At 58.2% G+C, this 17,465-nt stretch overlaps 1 protein-coding gene across 1 annotated transcript in view; it reads left to right on the top strand.

The window, feature by feature from the left end:
* Positions 1-221: 221 nt before the first annotated feature.
* Positions 222-17,465, top strand: part of GSE1 (Gse1 coiled-coil protein) — a 219,167-nt gene continuing 201,923 nt past the window's right edge. Inside the window, exon 1 of the mRNA XM_077830686.1 lies at positions 222-308. Within this exon, the coding sequence (XP_077686812.1) occupies positions 269-308 (40 nt within the window). The 5' untranslated portion in view covers positions 222-268. The remainder of the gene's footprint in view (positions 309-17,465) is intronic.

The following is a 17,465-nucleotide window of genomic DNA, read 5'->3' as shown; positions in this document are numbered from 1 at the left end:
AGCGGCGCGGCCCGGGGAGCCGCCGGGGGCCCGCGGGCCGGTGAGTCACGGCGAGCCGGAGCGGCGGCCGGGGCAGGCGCGGAGCGAAGCAGGAAGTGTCGGGGAAGCCGCCCGCGCCTTGCTCCTGCTGCTCCGGGAGCGCCGGGCAGGGCCCCCGGGCGCTGGGACCCCCGCGCCCGCCGGGACGCGCCGAGCCCGCCCGGAGGCGGCGGGGGAAAGTTTCCCTCCGGTCCCCGCTGGCGGCCGCCGCTGGCTCGGAGCCCTCCCCATGGACGAGAAAAGCCGCCGCTGGAAGGTGCGCCCGCTCGGTGAGTGCCTGCGCGGAGCCCTGGGGTGGGGGGAGACTCCTGCCTGCGGCCCCCATCCCCGTGGCGTCGGGCCCGGGCGGGGGCAGCGCTGGGTGGTGGCTGCAGGGCAGCTCGGGGGGTTTCCTAAAGGACTCTCGCTGGCCGCCTAGGGACTTGGCCAGGCGCTCTGGGTTACTGTAAGGGGCTGGCTGTGGGGCGCCTGGGAAGGGATGGGGGCACACTGATAAAGCAGCCTGACCCCCTCTGCCTTGCCTTGTCCCCCTCCACACCCTCTCTGCGCCTACTCTATCCATCCAGGGTCCCTAGGCTTCCCCCCCAACCCGGCTGCACAGCTTCCTACTCCTGCATACTTAGTACACTGGTTAACCTGTGGAACTCCCTGCCACAAGATGTCCCTGAAAACAAGAGCTTAGCAGGACTGGACATTTGTTGGGGGTAATGAGAACATCCGTAGGTACTTTAAACAGGAGAAGGGGTATAAGCCCTATGAGATCTCCAGCTTCAGGGCATAAGTAGCCATTAACTTCCCCTGGGGGCAGGCTGCCCCATAACCCCATCCACTGCAGGATTTCTTGCACCTTCATCTGAAGCAGCTGATGCTGCCTAGTGTCAGAGAAGGACCCCTGGACTGATATGGTCTGTAATGTCTAGGTGTACCCCCTCCTGCTGTGCCATGTACCCCTGTGCTCCTACTGCAGAATCCCCAGCCCCTACAGCACTGACCTGGCTTGCATCATTCCCCTCAAACACACAATAGGAGTAAGGTGGGGAGTAAATTGGGAGGGAAAGCTTTATGTTACCTGGGATGGGAAACTCCTCCTGCTGCCCCCTGTTGGGCCAATGGGGAACTGTTGCCCATAGCTGGGTGTCCTTTCCACCTACGGTCAGGAGGGAATGTCACTGGAGCGGGTAGTGTGGGGCCACAGCTGGCCATTGCTCTGCCAGCGATCTCGGCTTTTGGGGGTGGCATGGGGTCGCTGCGGTTTTGTCCGTGCCTTTGCCTGTCTCCCTCTCCCTGGGACCTGTGGACATCGAATGATTGACTCTCTGCTTGTGGTTTCGTTCTGGTCAGCAGCACCTGCTTTGAAGTGCGCCGTCTCCATTTTCATCTGCCTCCGACCTCTGAACTGGGTCCTTGAAGGGGTCAAGACTTTCCATGTTGTTGCTTTCAGTTGCGTTTTCTGTTCTACAGCCTGTGCCATCCAAGCAGTGGGGGGTGGTATTGGGACTCAGGACTCCTGGATTCTACTCATGCCTCTGGGATGGGATGCAGTCTAATGGCTACAGCGGGGGGTGGGCGACAGGAGTCCTGAGAGTGCTGCACTTGGACTTGGGAGACAAGGGTTCTGTTCCTGGCTCTGCCACTGGCCTGCTGGATGACTTTGGGCAAGTCACTTTGCTCCCTGTGTCTCAGTTTCCCCATCTGTGAAATGTGGATAATGATTCTGACCTGCTTTGTAAAGAGCTTTGATCTACTGATGAAATGCACTAGATATTATCTGGGTGTGGGGCCTGGTGGTGGGAGCAGGGGGCAGTGAATCAGCACTCCTGGTTTCTGTTCCCAACTCTCCTGTTGATGCACTGTGTTGATCTTGGGTAAGTCCCCGTGCCTCAGTTTACCCACATACAATGTTAATTTTGAGAGGGAGTTGTGAACTGTTTGTAAACACCCAGGCTAGAAGGAGGGGCAGAGGATTATTCTGATGACCTCTATAGTCTCACACCGGAAACCTGATGTCGCATGGTGTGTCCGTGTTTGCATGGTGTGAGGTCATTACCCTGGGGTGGAAGTCCTGCTTCTTGCCCGGCTCCCACATGTCTCATCTCATGGCGTGCTCACCTGCCGGGGCCCGGCATTCTCCAGCTGGCCTTGCCCCTCGCCCTGAGGGCTCGAGAGTCACTGGGCCACTGGCCTTTCAAGGGCAGCTGCAGCATGCTTTAATGGCTGCTGGGTGTTGGCACCCTGAATCCCACCCCCTTCCACTCGCTTCCCAGCGTTTGTTTGTGATAAGGCTGGTGCCAACACAAGGCTCCTGTTTCTCTGTCCTATTAGAAAGTGCCCTCTGTGAGTCAACTGGACACACTTAATGTCCTTGGCTTTGGCACCCGTCCATCCTCCTCTGCCCCTGCCTTCACCGTGGCTTCTCTAAGTCTCGCTGCCCTGGGGCCACAGAGCAGCACCTAGGGACTGCGGGCATGGGACAGAGGCAGGGTTAGGCCAGGGGAGCCCTGACTGCGGGGGGGGATGGGTGGCAGCAGCAGTGGGGAAGGTTGGAGGGTCGGGCACTAGCAAGCTCATGGCAGGAGTTGCAACACGAAGCCGCTTGGGTCCAGTGGTTGGTTTAGTCTGACATAAAATGAATCCTGGACCGGGGGAGGGGGGCAGCTGAAATGGGGACGGGCTTGGGACATGTTGGTGTGTGTTGGGGGAAGGGGAATTCTGTGGGGGCAACCTGGCGGTGAGAGCTCACGTGTGTGCATGAACCAGCAAGGTGCGAGGGTGAGAATGGGTGTGCACAGTGCGTGTTTGGGAGTATGAACAGTTGAGAGGCTAGGAATGGGCGAGGAGTGTCCTGATGGGTGTGATAGGAGCGAGGGATGGAAAAGCCAATTAGCCCATCCAGCACCTGCTCCTGCGGGGGAGTGTGTGTCCATGCTGGTGCCGCTTGGAGCGTTTTGGCGTGTGTGGGTGACTCTGGAAGTGGGTGTGGGGATAGGTCTGTGGGCGTGGGCATGGGCGTGGGGGAGGGAGGAGGGGAAACCCGGGACCGTGTGTGTGATTCTCCCATCACAGGCCTGTAAATGCTGGTGATGGGGTCGGCCTGGCTGAGCCAGTTTCACGTAGCTGAGATTCTCCACACAGCCCTACCCACGTGGAGCGTCTCTTGGTCCTGTCCCTTCGGACGAGTCAAGTGGGTTTCCTGAAGCATTTTTCCCTTCCCCTTGTCTTCCAGCCAGCGCTCTGTGGGCCTGATCCTGTGAGGGGTCACATGGGGTGGGGGCACTCAGCCTTGTGCAGAATTGAGGTCTTTGTGTATCTGGGACCGTGTGTGTCGAGGTGTGCGTATGTGTGTGCATATGCCTGTATCCGTGGGGGAAGTGTGATTGTGTGGTGCCAGTGTCTTTGTCGGGGTGTGTGTGTGCGTGCGGGTCTGTATCTAAGTGTGTGTGTGTTGGCTCCAGGGCGAAGGGAATTACAGTGGAGACAGTGGCTTTGGCAGGAGGCCAGGATTCCTGCTGTCTCTGGTGGGGGTGTGAGGGAGGCTGGGATGTGACATGCAGCTCCGGAGAAGCAGAACATTATCGCTTCCTGACATGCTAGGGCCATGGACGGGGCTGCTGCAGGTTTCAGGGGGAGGAAAGAGGGTGCGGGTGGGGGCTATTCTTAATCTCAATTCTTTCTGCTCCTTCCTGGGGCCTCAGAGCCCTGGCTCTCCCAGTGGAAGAGCCGGTGTAGCTCTGGTCTCTGCATCATTGGGGGTACAGTCCCCTCCTGAGAGCGGTGAAGTGAGCATGTGGGATTGAATGGGGCCAGGTGTCCCTCAGCAGGTGGAGAGGAGAGTTTGGGAGATTCATGTGAGACTCGGGGTCTTGCTGGGCCCCCACCTCTCGGTGGGACAGAATAACTGGGTTGCGGTGCAGTGTCGTAGGAATCCTGAGCTGACCGCAGCTCTGTCTCTCTCCCTGACCAGCCGGGGAGCCTAGACACCAGCTAGCTGACCCGTGCCTCTGGCATGAGAGTCTGGCAACAGAGCTCTGATCGCTGGGCCATGTGGGGGTGATCCCGCGGAGCGCTTAGATAGCACTTTCCATCTCCACAGCCTCTTGCGGACACTGACTCTGTGCTGTGGCAGGCATCCTGGTCTAGTGGACTAAGCAGGAGACTTGGAGTCAGAACTCCTGGGTCCCAGTTCCAGTTTGCTGCACAGCCTCGGGTCAATCACTTCATCTCTCCATGCCTCAGTTTCTCCACCTGCAAACATGCCTCATTCATCTGCTGGGAGGGCTATCTGGGGAGCCTCTGTGCAGATGGCAAGTGTTACATAAAGGCTAGGTATTATTCATTCATGAAGCCTCATGCCAGCCCTGGGGGTGGGGCGGTAAATATCCTCCCCATCACTCAAAGAGGTTGAGGGCCTGCTCCTTGGCTGTGAAGTTGGTGTACATGGTGCACTGTTGCATCTGTGTGGGAGCAGAGCCCTGCTTGCACATGCATGTGGCAAGTTGCACACCCATCTCACCATGTGTGCCGGTGTCCCAGTAGCTTGGAATAGGCCATGGGTGTCCTTACTTGGCTGCAGCAGCTGCTGCTTTCCCAGGTTAAATGGCTGGGTTTGGCGAGCAGTCAGGACACTGCCCCTCTCTTCCTCCCTGTCACTTCAGGGCTATGATTTAGTTGTTTGGGTCTTTGGGTTGTTTTTTTTTTTTCCTCTCTGCAGATCTGAGCCAGCGGTCTGGCTTCCCCAATGCTAGGTCCCCGCGCAGACTGCAAGCCGGCAGCTCTTGTCCTCACTGTGCCGTGTGGTCTGCGCTGGTGGGACACGTGAACACAACCCCAGATCTGTTCTCGGAGCTGTGGGAGGCGAGCTGTCTCTGCTCTCTGTTTCTGGCCAGGAAACTGGATGGTAGCCCAGAAACAGGGGAAGGGAAGGAAGGGGGGGCGTCTGTGAGCTCTAATCACTCAATGGGCCAGAAATTTTTACTAAGCCACAGGTGGCCCTCTCTGAGGAGGTTTGAATGGGAGCCCCTGCTGGGCACCACGGCATGGAGCCTGCAGGGGATGGAGGATTAGCAACAGGGTGGAGTGGGGCGAGGAGGGGGACAGAGTAGAAACCCCAAGGAGAAGAGCAGAGGTGCTGCATTTACATGTCACGTTGCAGCGGGCAGCAGCGTCTCCGGAGGCCGTGCTGCTGGTTACCACCCGAGCAAAGCTTGTGTGTGCACACGTGTGTCCTCGTTTGTGTAGCTCTGTTGTGGCGTGCAGGTATTTGCATGGGTATCTTTGCATGCATCTGTGTGAGTGTTTGCATGTGAGTCTGAGGGTCGTATACTTGGGTGTGTTTGTGGGCCCCCCAGCAGGCTCCGGGAGAGCTGCCAAGAGGATTGTCCTTGAGGCAGTACTTCCTGTGCTATGGCTTCCCTTGCCCTGCTGAATAGGGCTGCCTGTCAGCCTCCCAGCTGGGGGGAGCTGGAGAGGGGGAGGGAGGTGAGCACCGCTGGATACTGCTGCTTCCCCATCCCCTCCCCTGTCCCCTGTGGGTGGTTGCACTATCGGGTGAAGAGGAAACCTGCCCCATTGCTTTGTTGCTGATAACAGCGGCTGCCTTATCTCGGGGACTTCTGAGAAGAGTGAGGCATGGTCCCCTGCTCCCGCAGGCCTTATCTGGCTGCCATCATCTGCCTTAGCCATTGCTCGTTTCCTCTGGAAAGCTGTGTCTGGAACTTCACTCCGGGAGCTGTTTATAACTCATTTTCCACATGGGCATCTGATGATGGCCTGAGCTTGGGGGGTGGGCAGGCTAACTGAGGTGGCCAGGCCAGGCAGTTGGGATAACCGGGCCGGTGTTCTGCCCATCCCCTGAACCCGGCCTGAGGGTGAGGGATGGTCCAGGTGCCACTAGGGGCACCATTTTCTTAGGGCTTAGATCCACTCTGATCCCTCACAGAACTAGAGCGGGAGGAGTCCCCTCCGTGCACCAGGATCCAGTGCAGTATTGTTCCCTGCAACCTGTTCTCCAGGGCTCTGACTGCCGACCCCACCCCCCACTTAGGGAGCCTTTCCCTGTTTGCTCACTCTCGCACCATTGCCAGCCCTGTCATGGGGGCTCCTTTCCTGAATTCACCTGAGACCCTGGCTCTAGGTAACGCCAGGGCCCTGCAGAGCCCCAGCCATGCCCTTCCCCAGATCAGCCCCCCCCGCTCTGCCATGAGTGTGTTAGGCCCCTGGGAGGATCAGCGCTGTTAGCTGTTTTCCATGTTACCCACAATCCTTCCTGCTTTGCAGTGCTTAGTGCTTCCATCCCGCGGGGTCATCCCTTCGGAGATTGCCGCTGACCCGACATTCAGTTAGCAAGCTGCGCTCCTGGCGCTTGGCAGCATGCCCTCTCTATCCTTTTTGAAGTTTAAAATCCATTTAAGTCAAGAGGAGGGAAAGTTATTGCCTCTAAAGCCCCTTGCATTTAACAGTAAATCCTCTTTACTGCTCTGACACAGCCTCTTAGCACCAGAGGAGGGTCCTGCCCCAGGAAAGCGGAGGAGGGGGGAGGGGGTGTTGGCGGCACTGCATTCCTCCAAGGGGATCATGGGTGGGGGGAGTGCACATTTGGGGGGTTTCTCTCCCCATGTTCCCGTTGCAGAACAGTGTCTGGACGTGGGAGATCCAGGCCCTGGACGTATCCCCAGGCCCCCCATCCTGCTGATTTGGGTTGAACCCCAATGGCCTTGGCTCCTGACGCGTGACCCAAAGCGTCATGCGTGGGAGTGGGGCGAGGGTGTGTGTGGGATTCTGGGGTGCTTCCTCCTGCTTTTCAACCCTGAGGGTGTAGCTGAGTATTGCTGGGAGGGGAACCCACCTGAGCTTTCCCGTCCCTTGTGGGCTGAGCCCACCTAGCCCCTGTGAGCGGACCCTAGGGCCATGTCTCAGGAGAGCTGGGTGTGCATTTACACCTATTTTATTTTGGGGGCTGGGGGGGAGGGGGAGCCTGCTGTGGGCATCACTGGGCAGGTCCTAGAGCCGCGGCGTCTCTAGCTCCGGCCTGTCAGGTGCCCGCAGTGGCAGCTTCCTGCTTCCCCCTTCCCAGCGCCCAGGGATTTGCGAGGCATGGCTGAGGCTAGCGGGATCAGGCTCTTGCTGGAGCAGACTGCCCTGTAGCACCAGCCTCCAGAGGAGGGAACATCTGCCAATGTTTTGTTGCCTTGCTTCCGTGGTTGCTGGCGGTAGCCTGGCTGATTTTCATGCCGCTGGGAGGTGCCTGTTGCCCAGGGGAAGGAAGCAGATCTCCCCGGTGTTAAGGAGCTGGAGGGCAAGGGCTGAGCCTGCTGCTCAGCTCCCCGGGGATTTGGGGGGAGGGCCCCGCAGCGGGCGCTCTCGCCTGTTCCTTCTCCCTGATTGTGCAGTATGTGGGTGCAGGCTGTGAAAGGGGGAGTCGCCTGCCCTCTGGAGGGGGCAGAGAGCTGGGTTACTGCTTCCTTTCCGGCCTGGTTTGACAAGGAGCAGAGCAAGTCTGGGCCTTTCCACCCCTCCCCTGGCCCCTTCTTCTCAAGTCCAGAAATTCCCCTGCCTGATCTCTGGGTGGAGACGCCCGCACGTCGCACCGGCTCCACGCCATCTTCCCTTGGCAGCCACGAGCCAAGTCAGGGCACGGGCACGGCCTGCTTGGTGATTCAGCCTAGCAACAACAAGGTGGGTGGGGGGGAATTGCCCTAGGAGGCCAGCGAGTCAGCTGGTGTGGGCACTGGCCTCCTTCTGCGTCACAGCAGGCCTGTGGGCCCGTCTGGATTAGTATCGCCGTCCCCGGCCAGGCTAGCCCAGTCTGTCCATCCCTGCTGGGAGGAAATACAGAATCTCCCCTTCCCCCCTAAAAACCTGGCTCGAATAAGGCAGTTCCTCTTTGCAGTTGAACTGGAGGCGAGGGGAGCAGGCTGTCTCTCTCTCATGCCTAGTGCGCTGTCATTCCCCAGGGGCTGAGTTCCTGCTGGGCCCGACTCAGGGCAGTCCTGGTTCAGCCCCGCTCTGCCTGCCTAGTGAGACAGACTCCTCATTAGCGCAGGGTCTGAGTGTCACAATCTATATTGATCCTCACAGGCCCCGGGAGGCAGGGCAGGCCTGTTAGCCCCACTGAACGGCTGGGGGACCCGGGCGGGAGGCAAGGCAGGCCTGTTAGCCCCACTGAACGGCTGGGGGACCCGGGCGGGAGGCAAGGCAGGCCTGTTAGCCCCACTGAACGGCTGGGGGACCCGGGCGGGAGGCAAGGCAGGCCTGTTAGCCCCATTGAATGGCTGGGGGACCCGGGCGGGAGGCAAGGCAGGCCTGTTAGCCCCACTGAACGGCTGGGGGACCCGGGCGGGAGGCAAGGCAGGCCTGTTAGCCCCATTGAATGGCTGGGGGACCCGGGCGGGAGGCAAGGCAGGCCTGTTAGCCCCATTGAATGGCTGGGGAACCCGGGCGGGAGGCAGGGCAATCCTGTTAGCCCCACTGAACGGCTGGGGGACCCGGGAGGGAGGCAGGGCAGTCCTGTTAGCCCCACTGAACGGCTGGGGGACCCGGGCGGGAGGCAAGGCAGGCCTGTTAGCCCCACTGAACGGCTGGGGGACCCGGGCGGGAGGCAAGGCAGGCCTGTTAGCCCCATTGAATGGCTGGGGGACCCGGGCGGGAGGCAAGGCAGGCCTGTTAGCCCCATTGAACGGCTGGGGAACCCGGGCAGGAGGCAGGGCAGTCCTGTTAGCCCCACTGAACGGCTGGGGGACCCGGGAGGGAGGCAGGGCAGTCCTGTTAGCCCCACTGAACGGCTGGGGGACCCGGGCGGGAGGCCGGGCAGGCCTGTTAGCCCCACTGAACGGCTGGGGGACTCAGGCTCTCTGGGCTGAAGAGACTTGCCCACTCTCACCCTGGAGGTCTTGGGCAGAGCAGGGAATTGAACCTAGGTCTTTCAAGTTCTAGGCTAGAGACCTAACCACTAGCCTAGCTGTCCTCTATGCCTGACTGCTCTGCTGTGGCATCCCATGTGACACTGCTGGGTCATGGTGACTCCCTGGCAGCATCGGTGACACTGAGGCCAGCCAAATGCAGCAGAGCGAGGTGAGCAGTGGCCTTCCTGTTTAATGCATTGAGGCTAAACGGGACCTGGGTCCAACAAACCTTCTGGGCTCTGTGGGCAGCTTCCCTCGCAGCCCGGAACTACCTCATGCTGCTCCAGATACACTCCCTCTGCTCTCTGGGGTAAGGAGACTTTTGCCTTCTGCTTCTGAGCCCCTGGATCTTCCCTTCCCGGTCAGGCAGCCCAGTTAGCAGGCCGCCAGCAGTCAGTGGCCTGCATGGTCTCCTGCTGCTCTCTGTATGGCTGCTGAAGCTGGACTCCACTCAGAGGCTAGGCCGGACCCCCGTGCTGCCTTAAGCCGCCCTGAAATCGGGAGATGTGCCTGATCCACGGGAGAGGAGAGGGGAGGATGCTGCCTGTCTTGTGGGCTCTGTCCCTCCCTTGGACTTTGTGACCCAGGCATGCACACACACACAGATCTCTCTGTCTGTTCCCTTTGGCTGCATTACCCTGCTCTGGAACCCAGGGCGTGTGCGTGCATCTCTCCTCCGCCCACCTCCCTTCCCCTCTGCAGACCCTCAGCACCATGTCTCTTGGCCCCTCAGCGGCTCTGTCCAACTACTCCAAGGAGCAGCATTAGCTGGACCTCGTGGTGCTCCAACCCCCAGATACAGTCCTGGAGCGCCGGGTGCTGGGTGCGAGTGACTGCCCAGCCAGCCCCTGGGGCCAAAGGGTGCAATTCTGCAGCACATGTCAGAAGTAGCAATTCTGCAGCACCGGCTACTCCAGCTTGAAGATTTAATTGGGCTGCAAGGGGTGGAAGAGCGTTCCCGACACGCCTGCATTTTTATTTGATTTCCCTTCTCTGGAGCTGGCAATATTTAAATATTAATGTCTCCCTCTAATTGCTGTGTCAGAAGAGTGGGCCTGTGTGTGAGCGGGGGGTAGGGGAGGGAGTGCTGGCTGGTTTTGTTTTCTCAGGGAGTGTTTGCCAAGGAGAAATGTTTGTATTTTTTCAGTAAGATTTGCTTGACCCTGAGGAAAGGAAAGGAAAGGGGGGGGGGGAGGCATCTCATCAAGGGATCTCCGCATGGACAAGATCTCCTACAAATGGCTCTGTCTCCATGAAGAAGTGGGTGCTGTCTCCAGTTCAGAGTCTTGCATGAATGCCTCTTGTGCGGCATACAGCCCTGTATCTGGCTCGGTGCTTTACATTCACTGCCCCAGTGAGTTTACAATCAGCCTGGGCCAAAGACAGAGGGAGGGGGAGGGGTGGGAATGCAGTGTTAAAGCAGAGAGTGATTAGAGAAGGGTGGTGTATTATTTATCCTGTTTAGTTTCAGTCAGGGTTGTCAAGGGGGAGTTTATGGATCAGATCTCCCAGCTGGTGTGCATAAGCATAGCTCCATTGAGTGCAATGGAGTGAGGTTGATTTATGCCTGCTGAATATCTGGCCCTTTAAATACTTGTGTATGGCTTGAAGAATCCACTCGCCAGGAGTGAGAAGGGAACCTTCCTAGACCACGTGGGAGTGGGCATATGCTCTGAGGTGGGGAGCTGAGCCACCTCGATCGCGACACAATTTAAGCTACCTTGATCGAAACATGAGTTTGCGGGCAGCTCCAGAGCCTCCCCGGCTGCTCCTTGCTTCACCCAAGCAGGGGCAGAAATTAACAAGATGCTGTGCAGGATCGCTGCTGCTGTTCCGAACCCTGTGGGCAGCAGTGGAAACGATCCAGAGCCATGTCAGGTTACATAGGGATGCTGGAAGCCGAAGCCGCAGGTGCTGGAGCAATCCATGGGGGAGGACTGCCCCAGAACAGAGGCTGACTGAGCCAGGTGGTGAGGGGTGGAGGGAGAATAATAGAGATCTCCATCATCAGCCAGGAGCAATGGGAGTGGGGAATACAGACAGACAGACTCTCCCCGCTTCCAGCAGCCAGAGCGGGTGGGGGTTGGGCTTTAAATCTGTCTCAGACCCCTCCATCCAGGGGCTTGTCCAAGATGCAGCCGCCCAGTACGGCGCCTGGGGAGGAATCCCAGTCCCCTCCTCTTTCCCGGTGAGCAGGCAGGGTGTCTCCCTTCCATAGTAGCCTGCCTCTAGTTAGGCTCCGGGAACCAGACAGTGGGGTGGGCAGTTATTGGGGAAGGCGCCGAAGACAAGGAGCTCTCGGAACCAGAGCCAGGTTGTAGGCAGCTCACGGTGACGCCTTCGTGCCCGTGGGGCCAGCTGCCCCCTCGAGGTGCTGTGACATCACAGCAGAGCTGGAAGCATTCTGGGGTGTCCTGTGCTGGTCTAACCCCGGGCCAGTGTGTGATGATTCCCTGAGTGGGGAGTAGGATGACCAGATAGCAAATGTGAAAAATCGGGATGGGGGTGGGGGGTAATAGGTGCCTATATAAGAAAAAGCCCCAAATATCAGGACTGTCCCTATAAAATCGGGACAGCTGCTCGCCTAGGGGGGAGTTATCCAGGAGAGCAGACTCTGGGGTAGGGAAATGCACATGGAGTTCTATGGCCTCCTTGAGGAGTGTCCATGTCAACCACCTGCAGCTGCCTTTGCTCCCCCGGGGGAATCCCCTGCTCCGGGCCAGCGGCGGAGCAGCCTCGTGGGACGCCTGGCGAGAGTGGCAAGCAGCTTATCTCGCAGTTGCCGGCGACCAGAGGGCCCCTTTACGAGCGCCCTGTGTGATATTTATGGAGTTAGTAAAATGTAATGTCTGCCTGGCCTGTCATAAAGGCGGGTGAATGGATTTGCTCGGAGATGCTTTGTGAGCGCCATGGTGCTCCGCCAGCCCAGGCTTCCTGGCATTGCTGGCCCAGCAGCGACTACTTCCTATGGAGCTGGGGCCCAGCTGGCTTCTGCCAGACTTAGGGTGTTATCAGGGTGCTGAGGATCCAGCAGCTCCACATAAGGGACTGGCTTTCAGGGGTGCCTAAGATAGCTCCCCCCCAGTTTCCTGGGGATAATGCGCAGCAGTGGGGGCGTTGAGCGCTTGGATAAAGGGACCATGTGTCCCAAGTCATCATGGCCAGCCAGCGTACGGTGTGTACCCAGTGCAGGCAGGACGGGGTTAAACCAGGCCAGCTCCTCGCTCCCTCTTTGGTTACAGCCGAGTCAGATGCTTATAGACTGGCTTCCTGTAATAAAGTAAACTCCGGCTTGCCTGTCACCTGCTCTGGGCTGCTGCTGTCTGTTGTGCTGCCAAGCAGCCGACATGCAGCCTCTTGCTCACAGGGCCCTCTGTGGATCCCTCCCCTCGCGCAGGTTTGAGCAGTTGCCCCGTGGCAACGCGACCTTAGCAGGTGTTTTGGGGAGGGTGGGACGAAGCCTGTAGCTGCACGTCCGGCGTGGGAGGAGGCCGTTTAACTGTTTCTTGCGTCGGCGGGCGCCGTTCCCGTCCTTGGGGGAAGCCTAGGCTGTCTTGTTGGCATGGAAGCTCCCGGGTGCAGCTTGCCACCTGGGGATCTTTGGGGGTGCTGCAAGGGAAGGCCTAGTAGTGAGAGCACAGGCTGGGAGCCAGGACCCCTGGGGCAGCCCTGACTTACTTGTATCATGTTGGAGGGAGAGTAGTGGTGGTCCATCCCTAGCTTGGCCACTGACCCAATGTGTGGCCTTGGGCAAGTCCTGTCACTGCTCTCTGCCTCAGTTTCCCCACCTGTGAAATGAGGACAGTGACCCTGGCCTACCTCCCAGGTGCAGTCCAGGCATGCTGCGAGAGCCTCCAGTGGAAGCTGTTGTAGATGGGTGCGGATGTCGTGAGCGCTTTGGTAGGTGACAAATGGGGCCAGTCCCTGCCCATTGGTACCAAACCCAGACTGGGACATTCAAGCAATTGCTGCTGTCGCAAGTGAATTGCTGCTGTCGCAAGTGAACTCGACTGAGAGCCCACAGCCTGGTAAATCCCATTGTCCAGTGGCATTTCCCCCTGCCCCCTGGGAAGTGGTTGCGGTCAGTCTTGGTCCCATGGGTCGGTCCCTCCCCAGGGTGACCTTGTGACTGGGGAGATCAGAGAGGAGCCCCTGGATACTACAGTTCTGGCACCTCAGAGACGCTGAGTGGTGTGGAGCGGGAGGAGCAGCCTGGGGGGCTTAGTGCTGAGGGGAGTTATGTAAGTTGCGGGGGAGGGGGGGCGGGAAATCAGGCCTCAGGAAATGATAGAACAAGGGAGCATGACTGCCCTGAGGGGAGTGGGTTTGTCTCTGTGCCCTCCCCACGGCCGATGCAGCTTGGGGCTTCCAGCCCTTAGCAGCACCTGGAGCCCCCACCAGGCAAAGAGGCTTGATGCAAGAGGCTGCTGTTCTGTTTCCTGTCCCATCCCTCCTCCATTTGAGGGCCCCTGGAGCCCACCCTTGTCCTCGGGACTGTAAGACCTGCCCTGTTCTTGGTCACGCTCTCCTGCTAGATCCTTGCTGGAGGCAAGTTCGGAGAACAGGCTGCTTCTCCGCCCCCACCCTGCCTCACATGCAGTGTGACTGCCCCTCTAAGCACCGATGGTTTGGATTAGCCAAGCAACACCCCCACCCAGGTGGGCACTGATGTCCTGGAGCCAAGTTCAGGGCCACGCACCTCCCCAGTCCAGAGGGGCCACTCCTTCCCCCTCCCGCGCCCCCCCCCACCCCCCCGGAACTGCAGGCTCCTTTGGCTCCTCTGCCCTGTCCCATTTTTAGTCTGCTTGTCGGGAAAACGCCTGAACCCAATGGCCCTTTGAGAGCCTGACGCCTCAGCTGGTTTGAGGCTGGGCCCAGCCGGCTTGCGCTGACCTGCAGCCCGTGTCTTCCATCCGCCTGTCCTGAGACAGGGAGTGTTCCCGCTCATAGGCACGCAAGGGTTTTCTTTCTGACCAGAGAAGAGACCCGGCTCCCCTCCATTAACCCAGAGGTGCTTTGCGTGGGGCTCGGGGACACTAATAGCTCTATGGTATCTGGGATCTGTTAACCCCTTGCTGCGGGGAATTCACACGCCACAGCCGCAGTAACCTCTCAGGAAGGCTAATTGGAAGGAACTAACCTAGTTTCTTCTCCTGGAGCCCTCCGGGGGGCTGGCAGGTGTTTATTTCAGTGGCTGCTAGGCAGCTAAAAGCATAGCAGGGATCAGATAAAGCCAGCGCCTCCTTCCAGCTGCTTCCGAAAGGGGAGGGGGCTTCCAGTTGACTGCCACAGAGAATTGATTTGTAAAGAATTAAAACTGAATTCTCTCCTGCTTCCATATGGGTCTCTGAGATCCTTAGGGGAGCTTGTGCTGGGGAAGGTGTGTGTGTGTGTGTATGGGGGGGGCGTTATCATCCTGGGATGGGCTGGCCTGGGGATATGAGGTGCTGCCTCCTAGTGTAGTGTTCCCCAGTGGCAGGACAGGGCAACCGGCCCATCAGGCTCTGTGCCCTGGAGCCTGGGATCTTTAAAATCAGGGAGGGCCCTGCAGATTGGAAGCCTGGCCCTGGGTGAATCTGGCTCTTAGATCCTCCCCCGGGCCTGGGGCACATCGGCAGCTGGCTCCTGGAGGGGGCGGGAAGCAATTTTTGTGTTGTTTTGTTGACCCTTGAGGTGCTTCAGTTGGATCTGTGTCCTCCATGCCCGGGGGTCCATGCAGAGCCTTCGAAAGTGACGAGTTAAAGACGGAGAAACCCTGGCCTGGGGATGTGCTTGTGGTGACAGCTGGCACCAGGAGCGTGACTTGCCTCTGGCATTGATTCCCTGCCCCCAGCACACGCAGAGCTGGAGGGTGCAGTGTCACTGAATATCTAGCAGGCCTCTAGGTATTGGGAGGTTGGGACCTACCTTGCAGCGCTGAAGGGGTTAATGGCTGCAAGTCTAGGATCCATGGGCGGCTTACTTGCTTTATAGCCTCCAGACCAGCGAGATTATTACCTTACCCGCTGAGAAGGATGGCACCATCCAGGCTGTGGCTGGGAAGCGGGGGAGGACGCTCCCATCTGAGCCTTAATTCTAAGAGCTGGCTTTGTTTCTGCCATATAACAGTATGATGGGGTTGGGTCAAGCTGTGGATTCATAACTTGTTGGAAGACTTTTCAGAACAATAAAGGTGTCTGGTTTTATATCTGCTCGTATTTTATCCGCCCGGCAGCTTCCCCCTGGCTCTGGCCTGGATTTACTGTGGGGACATGTTAATGTGTTGAGGCTGCGTAGAAAATCAGAGGCCTCTTCTGCCTTCCTTCCCCCCTCCCCACGGGATTGGCCCCCTCCCCACGCCTTTGCATTCAGTGTCTGTGCGTTGAAATATTTACCTCCTAGCTCCTCTGACAGTTCAAGCCGTCTCGTGAAGCAAAGGTTATTGAACTGCGAATGTTATGACATTACATTTTTGTGTCTGCACTTTCAAGATGCGTGATGCAGCCTGAATGATAAGTGATCTCTGGGTTAAGGTTGGGTTAGCTCCATTCCCGCCCCCCTTCCTCCTCCCCAGCTCAACGCAGGCTCCTGGCTCTGTAGGGAATTGATAACATTCCCCTTTATTACCATGCCTTTGCATCTCAGCAACTCCTCCCCTGCCTTCCTTTGTTGCAGAGCAGGGGTCACTGGAAGAGGCCGTGGTTTGGCCAAGGAGGATGAACAGAGAGGCCTAGAAATCTACAGACCATGGCTTCTGTTTCTGGCTTTGCCACTGGCTTGCTGACCAGCCTTGGGCGAGTCATTGCCCTCCTCTGTGCCTCAGTTTCCCCCATTTGATGCGAATACCTTGGTCCCCTCCCATGGTGCTCTGATTAATGAGTTAAAGTGACATGTGAGGGTATTATTGATCCCATTGGTTCTAGAAATGTTCTGGCAAAGACATTGGCCCCCTCCTCTTCCAAGGGAGAGGGCCACCACGCATGGCAGGAGAGGTGCTTTCGGTAAGGCTGCCGTGGGTTTTTATCAAATAACCCCATTGATCTTTGAATGTGGAGCTCTCAACCGGAGAGAGTGTGTTCGTTACCGCCCCGGTGCAATCCTGGCGGATCAGGCTGGCACCGGAATAGCCTTGGTTTGGGTCAGCTCGCGCCCTCCCTGCAGTAGTGTGCTGCACACGGAATAGCACAGGCCAAGGCAGCTGAAGGTAAGTGGGCTCGAGCGTAACAGAACCCCCTGGTTCCTCCGTGGGGCCCTGCTGCAGGTGCTTTGCCTCGGCGATGGATTCAGATGCCTTGTGGGAAACTTTGAAAGGCACTCAACGGAATCTGCAGGCTCTGCACTGGTGCCACAGAGAGGAGCACGTGGCCCTGTTTTGCCATGTCTCAGGTCTTATCGCTAGAGATGAGTGCATGGACATGGAGCCTCTGCTCCTGGAGGAGTTGTCATGCTCCTGCGAACCCTGGGCTCGGGGGCTTTGGAGATGACTGCGCTGTCACTTTGCAGAAGCATCTGACCTCTGCTAGAGAGGCAAGGAGCAGATTTTAGTGCAAACGATGCTTTCCCCCCACCCCCCAAATATAAAAAATAAATGGTGGGAGGGACAATCCATTGAAACTCTCTGGCAGAATCATTTCCAACTACTAATAATAGGCACTTTGCAGCCCCTTCCATCTGAAGATCTCAAAGCACTTGACAAACACCAATGAATTAGGCTTCCCAGCCTCCCTTCCCCCAGGAGGTAGGTAAGGATTGTCATTCCCAATTTACATAAGGGGAAACTGAGGCACAGAATGGCAAAGAGATTTGGTAGAGGTCATGTAGCAAGTCGGGGGCAGAGTCACTGACCCAGCAACCCCAATTCCCAGGTGTGCACCTTAGCCATCAGACCGCCCTTTCTCTTTGGACTTGCCCCTGGCATCATCACTTAGGCTGTGCAAAGTGGGACTGTCAGATGCTCTCAAATCACGCTTCCCCCAGTGGATGACATTGCTGAGGCAGGCAGCCCCCAGATTCCTTGCTCCATAGCTGTGCTGGGGCTCCATGTGGCTGGCAGAAGTAATACAAACCCCATGGTGTTCTGTGTTCTGTCTTAGGTGGGTCTGTCTGTCTGGGATATCTCCACAGCACTCACCACCAGGATCCCTCAGGGCAGATGTGACGGTGAGTCACAAGCAGCAGAGCGGTGCCATTGTGGCAGTCCTGTTCCGGATCCTTATGGCACACTCGGGAGGGCTACGAATTGTAGAGGGAAGGGTGCCCTGCCCGAGATCACCCACGAAAGCTTGTGCTCAAATAAATGTGTTAGTCTCTAAGGTGCCACGAGTCCTCCTGTTCTTCATCCAGGGACTGACTCTTCACCCCTTGCTGCACTGAGACAAGCTGGGCAAAAGGCTGAGCGTCACCCCTGCTCTGTGCTGGCGCAGCCAGATGATCTCAGCCTCCTCCACCCACAAGCTGTGGCTGCAGCTGGTTCCCTGTGGCAGATTTTAACACCGGCCTGTGTAAATCTCATCGTCCCTTCTAGATCTGCAGGGGCAGGTTAAGACAAGG

Source organism: Eretmochelys imbricata, chromosome 12 (genome assembly GCF_965152235.1).
Source record: "Eretmochelys imbricata isolate rEreImb1 chromosome 12, rEreImb1.hap1, whole genome shotgun sequence".
Classification (NCBI taxonomy): domain Eukaryota; kingdom Metazoa; phylum Chordata; order Testudines; family Cheloniidae; genus Eretmochelys; species Eretmochelys imbricata.
The sequence above is the reverse complement of the archived record's forward strand: the minus strand, read 5'-3'. Positions and strand labels throughout refer to the sequence as shown.